General features: G+C 46.2%; 1 protein-coding gene across 1 annotated transcript in view; it reads left to right on the forward strand.

Annotated features, from left to right (window-relative positions):
• Positions 1-12,412, forward strand: part of lama1 (laminin, alpha 1) — a 288,354-nt gene that overhangs the window by 248,197 nt on the left and 27,745 nt on the right. Inside the window, exons 56-59 of the mRNA XM_078216990.1 lie at positions 3,038-3,189; positions 3,610-3,795; positions 5,103-5,301; positions 9,550-9,662. Of these exons, the coding sequence (XP_078073116.1) occupies positions 3,038-3,189; positions 3,610-3,795; positions 5,103-5,301; positions 9,550-9,662 (650 nt within the window). The remainder of the gene's footprint in view (positions 1-3,037; positions 3,190-3,609; positions 3,796-5,102; positions 5,302-9,549; positions 9,663-12,412) is intronic.

Genomic DNA, 12,412 nt, shown 5'->3' on the forward strand with positions numbered 1-12,412 from the left:
CCTCTGGGACTCCTGGAAGTAGATTGCTGACTGATAGCACTCTGCTGTTGGAATTGTAAATAAAGGGATTTTGGTGAAGGGACTTCCACGTCCAAAGACTTATTACAGATTTGCTACCAGTGAGCAAGAAAGCACGTATAGACTGAGAGTTTTACCACATCCTTGATCACCTTTACCACAAAGCAAAAGGCCTTAAAATGAAGGAAATGGCTTAAGTTTATAAAGTGCCTCACGAAAGTCTCTGAGGAACATCTGAAAGCATTTTGCCTGAAATCAATGGATGGAAAATCCTGGCCATTAACTCTGTTTTTCTCTCTCCACAGATGCTGCCAGACCTGCTGAGATTTTCCAGCACTTTATGTCTATATTTTAGCTTCCAGCATCTGGAGCACTTTTCTTTCATTCTATTGATGGGGATCTCATTGTGGTCTAAATATGTGATTTTTCTGAGATTGAAAAGCTTGATCTTTGAGATGGTCAAATGTTCCATATATTTTGAAAGAATGGCAGTATGTTATTGCACACTTCCAGTATTTGAAATCTGTCTTCTGTTAAGATGCAGAAACACTCTGGTGATGTTTGGAGTGTAGTGTATCTCAGTATCAAGGCCACTAGTCAAATAAAGGCTGGTTTTGTACAAATTCTACATGTGGAGCTTTCAGCCTTGATTCCGATTAGCTGAGGTGTCAGCTCACATGGGACACACAAATGGTTAAGAATGGCAAGTTCTGCCAGTCACATTTTTCTGATATTACAGAATAAACATTTAATTCAGTGACTGAAAATCTTTTGCCCTATTTTCTTGGCTGTGTTAACATATTTAAAACAAATTGTCAACTAGAATATTCAGTGGCAACTTCTAGTTATATATTTTTCTCTCTCCCCCCATCAGGGTGGCATGGTGGCAGAGTGGTTAGCACTGCTGCCTCACCGCCAAGGAACTCCATCAGGGTGGCATGGTGGCAGAGTGGTTAGCACTGCTGCCTCACCATCAAGGAACCGGGTTCGATTCCCGGCTTGGGTCACTGTCTGTATGGAGTTTGCACATTCTCCCTGTGTCTGCGTGGGTTTCCTCCCACAATCCAAAGATGTGCAAGTTGTGTTGATTAGCCATGCTAAATTGACCCTAGTGTCAAGGGGACGAGCAGTGTAAATACGTGGGTTACAGGGATAGGGCCTGGGTGGGATTGTTGTCGGTGCAGGCTCGATGGGCCGAATGACCTTCTGCACTGTAGGAATTCTATGATTCTATTCCCTAATTTATTCTTCCTTCCTTCCGTTTCCCATTTTTTTGGCCAGGTTTTCCCAGGGTGGTTTTCCCACGATGGATATGGCGAGCCATTGGCTGTCGATGGGATTTTCCAGTCCCGCCAAAGTCTACGTGCTTTTGCATGGCTCAGCTGCCTCACCCACTGGGGAACCTGCTGCTGGGCTGGAGGGGGCTGGTTTCGATGGGACTGGAAGATCCGGCCAGTAGGAAGGGCTGGAGAATCCTGTTCCTTCTGTTTCTCTTTTTTTCTTTGCAGCCTGAGTTTCCCCTGTGTTCACTGAGGAATATGGCAGTGAAATTAAGTAGCTTTTAATAGAGCACTTTCACTGTTGCACTGAATGCTGGGACAGTTCCACTTCCATTGCATAGTTTGTGTCACTTTCGAAAGACAGAATCACCATGAAAACCAAGAATTACCATTGCAGTTCTTGAACACTAGGTAGCAATGCTGAGACAGAATAATCTCACAGAAGACTTGGCAATAGACAAACTTAAACTGTAGATGGATCGCACCTAATCCTGTTGACCTATTACCCCTATGCTCACTGATCTACATCTGCTCCCGGTCTGGCAACACACTGATTGAAAAGCTCTTGTCCCTGTGTTCAGGTCCCTCCATTACCTCAACCTCTCCCGGGTTTTGTAACTCCCCTAGCCCAACCTCTTGAGATCTCCATGCGCCTCCGATTCTGCCCTGGTGCACCCTGTGATATTAAAATGAATAAGTCTATTGTCCAATGAAACTGCGTTGCTTATTTTGCCTCTGGCAGGTCTGTGGTTCCGGATTAAAGCATTTACAGAAACACTGAGGTATTCATCGATGCTGACTATATCAGAGCAGTGGGCTGCTGGTGGTATTTGTGCAGACTAGCTGTCTTTTAGCCATTGCTGGCTGCCCCATGATTTGTAACATTTTGTTTTGATTTGATTTATTATTGTCACATTCAAAATTAAAATTCTATAGATACTGAAACAATTCATAGAATCCTTGGTGGACAAGGAGGCCATTCGGCCCATCGAGTCTGCACTGACCACAATCTCAACCAGGCCCTATCCCCATAATCCATACATTTACCCTAGGTAGCCCCCCGACACTAAGGAACAATGTAGCATGGCCAATCCACCTAACCTACACATCTTTTGAGTGTGGGAGGAAACCGGAGCACCCGGAGAAAACCCACGCAGCCACAGGGAGAATGTGCAAACTCCACACAGACAGTGACCCAAGCTGGGAATCGAACCCAGGTCCCTGGCGCTGTGATGCAGCAGTGCTAACCACTGTGTCACCATGCCACCCAAGTATTAGTATATAATGAAAAATATCGTTTCTTGCTCAGACAAAGCATGCCGTTCATAGAGAAGGAAAGGAGAGAGTGTAGAATGTAGTGTTACAGTCAAAGCTAGGGTGTAGAGAAAGATCAACTTAATACGAGGTAGGTCCATTCAAAAGCCTAACAGCAGCAGGAAAAAGCTGTTCTTGAGTCGGTTAGTACGTCAGACTTTTGTATCTTTTTCATGACAGAAGAAGGTGGAAGAGAGAATGTCCGGGGTGCGTGGGGTCCTTGATTATGCTGGCTGCTTTTCCAAGGCAGCGAGAAATGTAGACGGTGTCAATAGGTGGGAGGCTGGTTTGAGTGATGGGCTGGGTTTTGTTCACAACCCTTTGTAGTTTCTTACGGTCTTGGTCAGAGCAGGAGCCAAACCAAGCTGTGATAGAACCAGCGTGCGTTTGGGGATTTTAATAATTTTCTCTTCCATATCTTGCAGCCGTTCTTTGCCATTATGATCATTGGTGGACGGGTGGAAGCTCATGTGAACACTGGGGATGGAGTCCACACCAGGAAAGTCGTTGCCAAGGCCCCTTCCGGAACTTTCAGTGATGGGCAAGAACATTCTGTCATACTTACTAGAAACAAGAGGTGGGTGTTAGCCTGTGTAAAGCTGATCAAAATGGAGGGTTAAGACCATAAGATGGAGGAGCATTGTAAGAGTCACAATTCAGTTTCCTTAAAGGGTCGGAAACGGGTGCTAGGTACTCAGTTTGTACGGGTCAACTCCAGGGCCACCCTGACACTCTTCAGCAATAGGCACTTCCAGGTGCAGATTTGGCACAGCACACATGCCTGAATCCTCGGCACACTTTAGTGAATCCTTTTGTCTTTTTACACTGAGAACCAGGCACTGCACAGTTCAATTTCTACACCAATGTTCGGTCTATAGACCTGAAGAATTAATTGACAGTGTAAAATGGGGTGGGGATGGGGCAATGCTGATTTTGGCTTCCCACTGTCGATGCCTCGCCTCTGGTGTGTTAAACTCCTCTTGATTCCGTCTGACAGGATAATGACATTGCAGATGGACGAAGGGAACGTCCTTGAAATGAGGCTTGGGTCCTCAGCGGACAACAGTCCTTTGAATATTACCAGACTCTACGCTGGCGGCGTCCCAACTGGAGAGGGCGCTGTCGTCCTGAAGATAACAAAATCCTTCAAGGGTTGCATCAAGAACCTGGTCCTGAACACTGAGTAAGTTTCTGTGAGTTAATCCAGCCTGCTCTGTGCCTGGTGCTCAGAGCAAGTGTAAACAACATGGAATGAGTCTCTATTTATAATAAACAGTGCTTCAAAAATATTTCAAATTGTGCCTTCCTGACAGTGTTTGGCAGGGTGTTCACAAACTTACTTTGGGTTATAAAGAGTTGATATCTTCTTTAGTCTTCTATTTTCATTTCTTCCATTGTTTCCACTTTTTAAAAATCTGGCTCTCCATTTTATTCTCCCCCACCACAGTCTCCCCTCACCCCCCTCACAAGGGCCATCTGTTACATGTCTTTAATTATCCTCTGACACTCTGCTTACCTTTGTTCTGCCATTTACACACTCTGATCTCTCAATGGCCGCCAACAGCACCCTCCTTAGCCATGATTACCACTATTGACATTCCCTTTGTCATTTAGTCTTTGACATCTTTGTCAGTCCTCCCCCCACCCCACACCTAACAGTATAAATAATCTTATTTTCTATTGTCTTCAGCTCTGACGAAGTCGTCCAGATTCTATTCTCTTCCCACAAATGCTGCCAGACCTGCTGAGATTTTCTAGCATTTTCTGTTTTTGTTTCACCAATATTATCTGCTCACTAAAGTAAGGCTATGGTGCCAGAAATTCTACATTACAACCTGCTGGTGAAAACAGACCGAAATATAGCCGATGCACCTGGATTAACGTTAAACTAAACCAGCAGCGAACCATTTCGAATGTTTAACAATTAGTAAATCTAGTCTCAGGTCGCAAGTCGATATACGTTCCATCCTTGCTCTGAAACAAATCATCCGTGGGGCGGCACGGTAGCACAGTGGTTAGCACTGCTGCCTCACAGCGCCAGAGACCCGGGTTCAATTCCAGCTCGGGTCACTGTCTGTGTGGAGTTTCTCCCCGGGTCTGCGTGGGATTCCTCCGGGTGCTCCAGTTTCCTCCCACAGTCCCAAGATGTGCAACTTAGGTGGATTGGTCTTGGTAAATTGCCCCTTAGTGTTGGGGGGATTAGCAGGGTAAATACGTAGGGTTATGGGGATAGGGCCTGGGTGGGATTGGTGTTGGTGCAGGTTCGATGGGCCGAATGGCCTCCTTCTGCACTGTAGGGATTCTAAATGGCAACCACACGATTTCAGGTGTTTTGAACTGTTAGAGGACTTGGCCGCATGAGTCACTCCCTTGTATTTACAGCTCGTAGAGTTGTGAAGTGGTGTATTATGTTTTATGGTATGTTGTCTTTTATGGTATTTGCCAATGCATTGCAAGTGATTTAAAACAGAATTTTGATTTTAATCCCAGGTTGTTAGATTTCAGTGGTGCTTTGAAATACCACAATATTGATCTGGACAGCTGTCTCCTCTCAGAGAGACCAGCATCTGAGGCGGGTGAGAGAGGCTTCAAACTGATACTTCAACCCACTGTCAAACCCATCCCACCTCCTGAGAAAAAAACAACCCCCACTACCACCTCCCGCAGCTCTCTCTCCAACAAGAAGACGGTAAGGATATTGTAATACCAACTCCATGCATTCAGTCAAAACAGAAAATTCTGAAATCCAGGGCTGGGCTTGACGGGATTTGGCAGATTGAGGAAGACAGAGTGGATTGTGAGTGGCCCATTCACTCCCGACCGTTCTGAATCAAGCATCAAATGGACAATTAGTGGGAGCCCAGTAGGAAGGCAGCCATTTTTTAAAAATTCATTCATGGGACATGGGCGTCACTGGCTGGCCAGCATTTATTACCCATTCCTAGTCGCCCTTGAACTGAATGTCTCACTCGGCCATTTCAGAGGGCAGTTGAGAGTCAACCACATTGCTGTGGCTCTGGAATCACATGTAGGCCAGAACGAGTAAGGGCGGCAGATTTCCTTCCCTGAAGGACATTAGTGAACCAGATGGGTTTTTTCGACAATGGTTTCGTGGTCATCAATAGATTCTTAATTCCAGATATTTTTTATTGAATTCAAATTCCACCATCTACCGTGGCGGGATTCGAACCCATGTCCCCAGAACATTGGCTGAGGTTCTGGATTAATAGCCCAGCGATAATACCACTCGGACCTCACTTTCCCATAATTAGTGGTGTTAAAGCGGCCTCTATGCCCAATCAGGAGCCTTGGACAGGGCATCATGCAGCAGCCTTGGTTTACTGCGAACCGGGAATGGGTCACAATGAGAAATGTAACGGCCCAGCCTCCTCTATTCATCATAGAATAATTGCAGCCATGATCCCAGTGGCAGGCCTTACCTTCCACCCTTGTGTCATCTCATCATACCTGACGTACAGCTTTTTCCTGCTCGATGTCTGAAAAAAAAGCAGCGGGTAGGAAAACATTACAAATAATTGGCTCTTTAACAAACTCAATGGCTCAACAGTTATATTCATAGAATCCCTACAGTGCAGGAGGCCATTTGGCCCATCAAGCCTGTACCAACCACAATCCCACCCAGGCCCCATCACCATAAGAACATAACATAAGAACATAAGAAATAGGAGCAGGAGTAGGCCATCTAGCCCCTCGAGCCTGCCCCGCCATTCAATAAGATCATGGCTGATCTGAAGTGGATCAGTTCCACTTACCCGCCTGATCCCCATAACCCCTAATTCCCTTACCGATCAGGAATCCATCTATCCGTGATTTAAACATGTTCAACGAGGTAGCCTCCACCACTTCAGTGGGCAGAGAATTCCAGAGATTCACCACCCTCTGAGAGAAGAAGTTCCTCCTCAACTCTGTCCTAAACTGACCCCCCTTTATTTTGAGGCTGTGTCCTCTAGTTCTAGTTTCCTTTCTAAGTGGAAAGAATTTCTCCATCTCTACCCTGTCTAGCCCCTTCATTATCTTATAGGTCTCTATAAGCTCCCCCCTCAGCCTTCTAAATTCCAACGAATACAAACCCAATCTGCTCAGTCTCTCCTCATAATCAACACCCCTCATCTCTGGTATCAACCTGGTGAACCTTCTCTGCATTCCCTCCAAGGCCAATATATCCTTCCGCAAATAAGGGGACCAATACTGCACACAGTATTCCAGCTGCGGCCTCACCAATGCCCTGATGCAGCAAGACATCTCTGCTTTTATATTCTATCCCCCTTGCAGTCCCTGACACTAAGGGGCAATTTAGCACAACCAATCCACCTAACCCACACATCTTTGGACTTAAATTAGTCATTTAAAAATTGTATCAGGCTTTACTTTTGGTGCCCACTCACCTTCTGTAACATTTTAGACTGGCATGATGACGCCATTAATGGGGGAAAGGGGGGGAATCAGGATATTGAATTTTTGATGGTCAGCCATGATCAAAGTGAATGGCGGAGCAGTCTCGAAGGGCCGAATGGCCTCCTCCTGCTTCTAGTTTCTATGTCATGATGTGGAGCCCATGTCACCACGCCGCATTTTACGCAGGAGGGGTGGGAAGCGTGGACTACCCAATTAATAGCTGTAAAATTCAGACCCTTGACCCTGTGTGGAAGAGTTTCTGTTTGAATAAATCGGCTGCCATTTTACTGCCGTTTTTTTCCATTTGATGTGAAACATTTCTGCATGCCGAACAAAATGAAATTGGCAGCATCACAGAGGCATCAGTCCAGTGACCTGACCCCGAAGCAAAGCAGGGGAAGCGTGTTGAAGTGACCTCAGTCTGGTAGTTAGTCCCACGGCGTTTGACCTTTGCACCCGGTGGAAAAATAAAGATATCAAGTGACATGGGGATAGCGTCTGGGAACTTTTGAATGTCGAGTCTTTAGAGAGGCATGAGAACAAAAGCCTGCCTTTGTGGTCACAACATTAAATATTAACCGCACAGAACAGCAGCTCTTTGAAGAGCTCTTTCCTGGTTAAGGAAAAGCCAATCCGCAGTAAAGTGTAGTCTGCTCTGACAGATGTACCAGCTGAGAATACACAGCACTTTACATATGCTGCCCTCAATGCTATCTATTTAAATGGCAACCTGCAGTTTTTGCCATTGTTGAAACTTGTAATCTTTACAAGTTTCTGTTTCAAATTGAGGTCTGTTGCAATTTTCTAACATCAAATTGCCTCCTGTCCGAGAATCGTAGAGTAACACAGCATGGAAGAAGGCCATTCAGCCCATTGTGAACGTGTCAGCTCTTTGGTAGAGTTATCCGGTGGCACAGTGGTCAGCACTGCTGCCTCCCAGGGACTGGGGTTCGATTCCCGGCTTGGGTCACTGTCTGTGTGGAGTTTGCACATTCTCCCCATGTCTTCGTGGGTTTCCTCCAGGTGCTCTGGTTTCCTCCCACAGTCTGAAAGATGTGCTGGTTAGGTGAATTGGCCATGCTAAATTCTCCCTCAGTGTACCCGAACAGGTGCCAGAGTGTGGCGACCAAGGGATTTTCACAGTGACTTCACTGCAGTGTTAATGTAAGCCTACTTGTGACACTAATAAATAAACATCAAACTTATCCAATGATCTCACTCCCATGCTGTTTTCCACCTAATATTTATCAAATGTTATCCGGTTCTCTTGCTAGTGAATCTGCTTCCGCCCGTCTTTCAACTTGTGTGTTTCAGTACAAGGAAACTCGTTGTGTAAAACAAACGTTTTGTGTTGCCTCTGTTTCTGTCCCCAATCAGCCTCCAATCTGACCCCTCCTTCTGTCACCAGGGATATTTCTCTAGTTTTCTCTCATTAGGATGGGGAATTTTTCCTGGGAGCTGCAGAGTGGGGTGGGAGAAGGCGGTCAGGAGGAGCATTGTTCTCCTAGCAGCTGGTTCAAAAGAATAGGGGCATCACTGTCTGTGCAGAGTCTGCACCTTCTCCCCGTTTCTGTGCGGGTTTCCTCCGGGTGCTCCAGTTTCCTCCCACAATCCAAAGATATGAGAGTCAGGTTGATGGGCCGTGCTAAATTGTCCCTTAGTGTCAAGGTAATATGTGGGGTTAGGGGGATAGGGCCTGGGTGGGATTGTGGTCGGTGCAGGCTCGATGGGCCGAATGGCCTCCTTCTGCACTGTAAAAATTCTATGATTCTCTGAATATTGGCAGAGGCTTGGCCACCAATACCCTGCCCATCATCCTGAATGGAGTAACTCTGACAGAGCCTAACAAAGTAGGAGGGAGAGCACAAATGATCATGGGAAGGATTTTTCATCAGGTCCCCAGTGGCGGAGGGTGTGAACAACGGGAAACCCCTTTCACAGTGGTGGGACTGGAAGATCCCAACGCTAGCCAATGGTGGACCACCTCCACTGCCACAAAACACACCGGGGTCTGGGGGGAAAATCCCACCCTATGTTCTTAAAAACGCTCCTATTCAATTTGATTTGATTTGATTTCTTATTGTTACATGTATTGGGATACAGTGAGAAGTATTGTTTCTTGCGCATTATACAGACAAAGCATACCATTCATAGAGTACATAGGAAAGGAACAGGTGCAAAATACAGTGTTACAGTCATAGCTAGGGTCTAGAGAAAGATCAACTTAATATGCGGTAGGTCCATTCAAAAGTCTGACAGCAGCAGGGAAGAAGCTGTTCTTGAATTGGTTGGTACGTGATTTCAGACTTTTGTATCTTTTTCCCAATGGAAGAAGGTGGAAGAGAGTATGTCCGGGGTGCATGGGGTCCTTAATTATGCCGGCTGCTTTGCCGAGGCAGTGGGAAGTGTAGATGGAGTCAATGGATGGGAGGCTGGTGTGCGTGATAGACTGGGCTTCGTTCACAACCCTTTATTCAACCTGCACATTAAATGTTTTATTGCACATGTTTTTTGTCAACAGTTGCAGTGTACAGTCGGGGAACTACCAGGCACTGTTACTGATGCTCACCAGTTTGGACTCGCACGAGGCAGTCACATGATTCTCTCCCTCGATGAGAACACAGTCAAGAGAAAGTAAGTGCCTCCGTCTGATTGTTGTGCATGGGGACAAGTGACCTTTATTGGGCAAAGCAAAATGCTGCAGACGCTGGAGATCTGAGATCAAACAGCAAATGTTGCCTCGTGGAGAGCGAGACCATTTCAATGAAAAAAAGACCCGAAACATTGGGCAGGATTTTACAGGCCTTCCTGCCAGCCGATTTTCCAGTCCTGCCGAAGGTGACTCCCTTTCACCCCCCCCACCCACCCACCACCGCCATGGGTTCCTCAGCAGCCTGACGGACAACCTATGCAAGGCGGTATTAAAATTAAACTTTATTTATTAGTGTCACAAGTCGGCTTACATTAACACTGCAATGAAGTTACTGTGAAAATCCACCTAGTCGCCACACTCCGGCACCTGTTCGGGTACACTGAGGGAGAATTCAGCATGGCCAATGCACCCTAACCAGCACGTCTTTCAGACTGTGGGAGGAAACCGGAGCACCCGGTTGACATCGGCAGGAACGGAAGATCAGGCTGGTGGCCAATGGCGAGCCACCTCCGCCGGAAAACACGGGGTGTTAACCGGCCCGTTAACTCGGTTTCTCTCACACACAGACGTTAGCAAGCGCGCTGAGTGTCTCCGAGCGTTTTCTGTTTTCATTCATTATATCCGACCTTTATTAGAGAGTGGTTTTCAGTTTAATGCTCTGTGCAGAAGGACACTTGAATTTCTCTTTTATCGTGAATCAACATGTTGTCTCTTCATCCTTAAAGACAAACAAACTCTGGTCTTCATTCTTTTATCCAGCAGAGGATGACCTTTTCCCTGCCCCATAAGTAGTTACGAAACGCCAACTTTGTTGTCGGCTCGTCTTCCTGTCCTAATGTCTGATCCCCCCCTTTTGAATGCTTCGACTGAAGCTGCCTCCAACACACTCAGGCAGCGCTATCCAGACCTTCACCACTCGCCGTGTGAAGGAAGATTTTTCTCGTGTCGTTTTTGCTTGTTTGATCAATTACTTTAGATCTGTTTCTCCATCTTGGTTCAATCGTCTTGATTTGATTTATTATTCTCACAGGTATTAGTATACAGTGAAAAGTATTGTTTCTTGCGCGCTATACAGACAAAGCATTCCGTTCATAGAGAAAGAAAGGAGAGGGTGCAGAATATAGTGTCACAGTCATAGTTAGGGTGTAGAGAAAGATCAACTTAATGCGAGATAGGTCCATTCAAAAGTCCGATGGCAGCAGGGAAGAAGCTGCTCTTGGGTCGGTTGGTACGTCACCTCAGACTTATGTCTGGGCTGTGTGGGGTCCTTGATTATGCTGGCTGCCTTTCTGAGGCAGTGGGAAGTGTAGACCGAGCCAGTGGATGGGAGGCTGGTTTGCGTGATGGACTGGGCTTTGTAGTTTCTTGCGGTCTTGGACAGAGTGGGAGCCATACCAAGCTGTGATACAACGGAAAGAATGCTTTTTATGGTGCCAGTGTCAGTGGGAGGATATAATCACTCCTCTGCAGAGAAACCTGGTGACTCATAGAATCATAGAATGATGCAACACAAAAAGACCATTCGGCCCATCCAGCCTCGACCTGCCACTCTTGTTGACTATCTTATTTTACTTTCTGGAATTCAGGGGAAGCACAACGTCAGGGTTGAAAAGAGGCATGAGGTAAATCAAAAGTAGAATTTAAATTGTGGCAAGCTTGTCTTAAAAACCTGGATATAAGACCATAAGACGTAGGAGGCCATAAGTAGACCATTCGGCCCATCGAGTCTGCTCTGCCATTCAATGAGATCATGACTGATCAGATATGATCTTCAAACCCACTTTCCCACCTTATCCCCACAACTCTTGAATATGCTTAACGACACAGCCTCCACAGCTCTCTGTGGTAAAGAATTCCACAGATTCACTACCCTCTGAGAGAAGAAACATTGAAAATAGGCAGAAATTGATCATTTGGCCCTTCGAGCCTGCTCCACCATCCAATAGGATCATGGTTGATCATGCACTTTCAGTATCTCACTCCCGCTTTCTCTCCATAGCCTTTGATTCATTTAGCCACAAGGGCCACGTTGAGCTCCCTCTTGAACGTATCTAACGAGCTGGCCCCAACAGCTTTGGGGTAGAGAATTCCCACAGGATCATAGCATTTAGAGTGAAGAAGTTGTTCCTCATCTCAGTCCTGAATAGCTTACCCCTTATTCTTAGACTGTGATCCCCTAGTTCTGGTCTTCCTCCACATCGGGAACATTCTTCCCATATCTAAACTGTCCAGTCCCACCAGGATTTTATGTTTCTATGAGGTCCCCTCTCATTCTTCTAGATACCGTGAGTACAAACCCAGTCGATTCAGTCTTTCTTCATATGTCAGTCCTGCCATTCCAGGAATCAGTCTGGTGAACCTTCGCCGGACTCCCTCAAGAACAAGAATGTCCTTCCTCAGACCAGGAGACCAAAACTGCACACAATACTCAAGGTGTGGCCTCACCAAGGCCATGTATAACTGCAGTAAGATAGCCTTACTCCTATATCAAATTCTCTTGTTATGAAGGCCGACACGCCTTTCCTCTCACCTCTGTCTGAAATAGGCAACCCCTTACTCTGTCATTAAGCCCAATGCTCCTAGACTCTCCTACAACAGGGAAACAGCCTCTCAGCATATGGGAGGAGAAAGGTTAAGATGAGGAATGCCGAAGGAGCTCCACAGTTTAGGAACAGAGGGAGATCGAGTTATGGTCGGAGACAATGAAATCAATCTTGGAGCATTGACATTG

This window comes from Mustelus asterias, chromosome 7 (assembly GCF_964213995.1).
Source record: "Mustelus asterias chromosome 7, sMusAst1.hap1.1, whole genome shotgun sequence".
Taxonomy (NCBI): domain Eukaryota; kingdom Metazoa; phylum Chordata; class Chondrichthyes; order Carcharhiniformes; family Triakidae; genus Mustelus; species Mustelus asterias.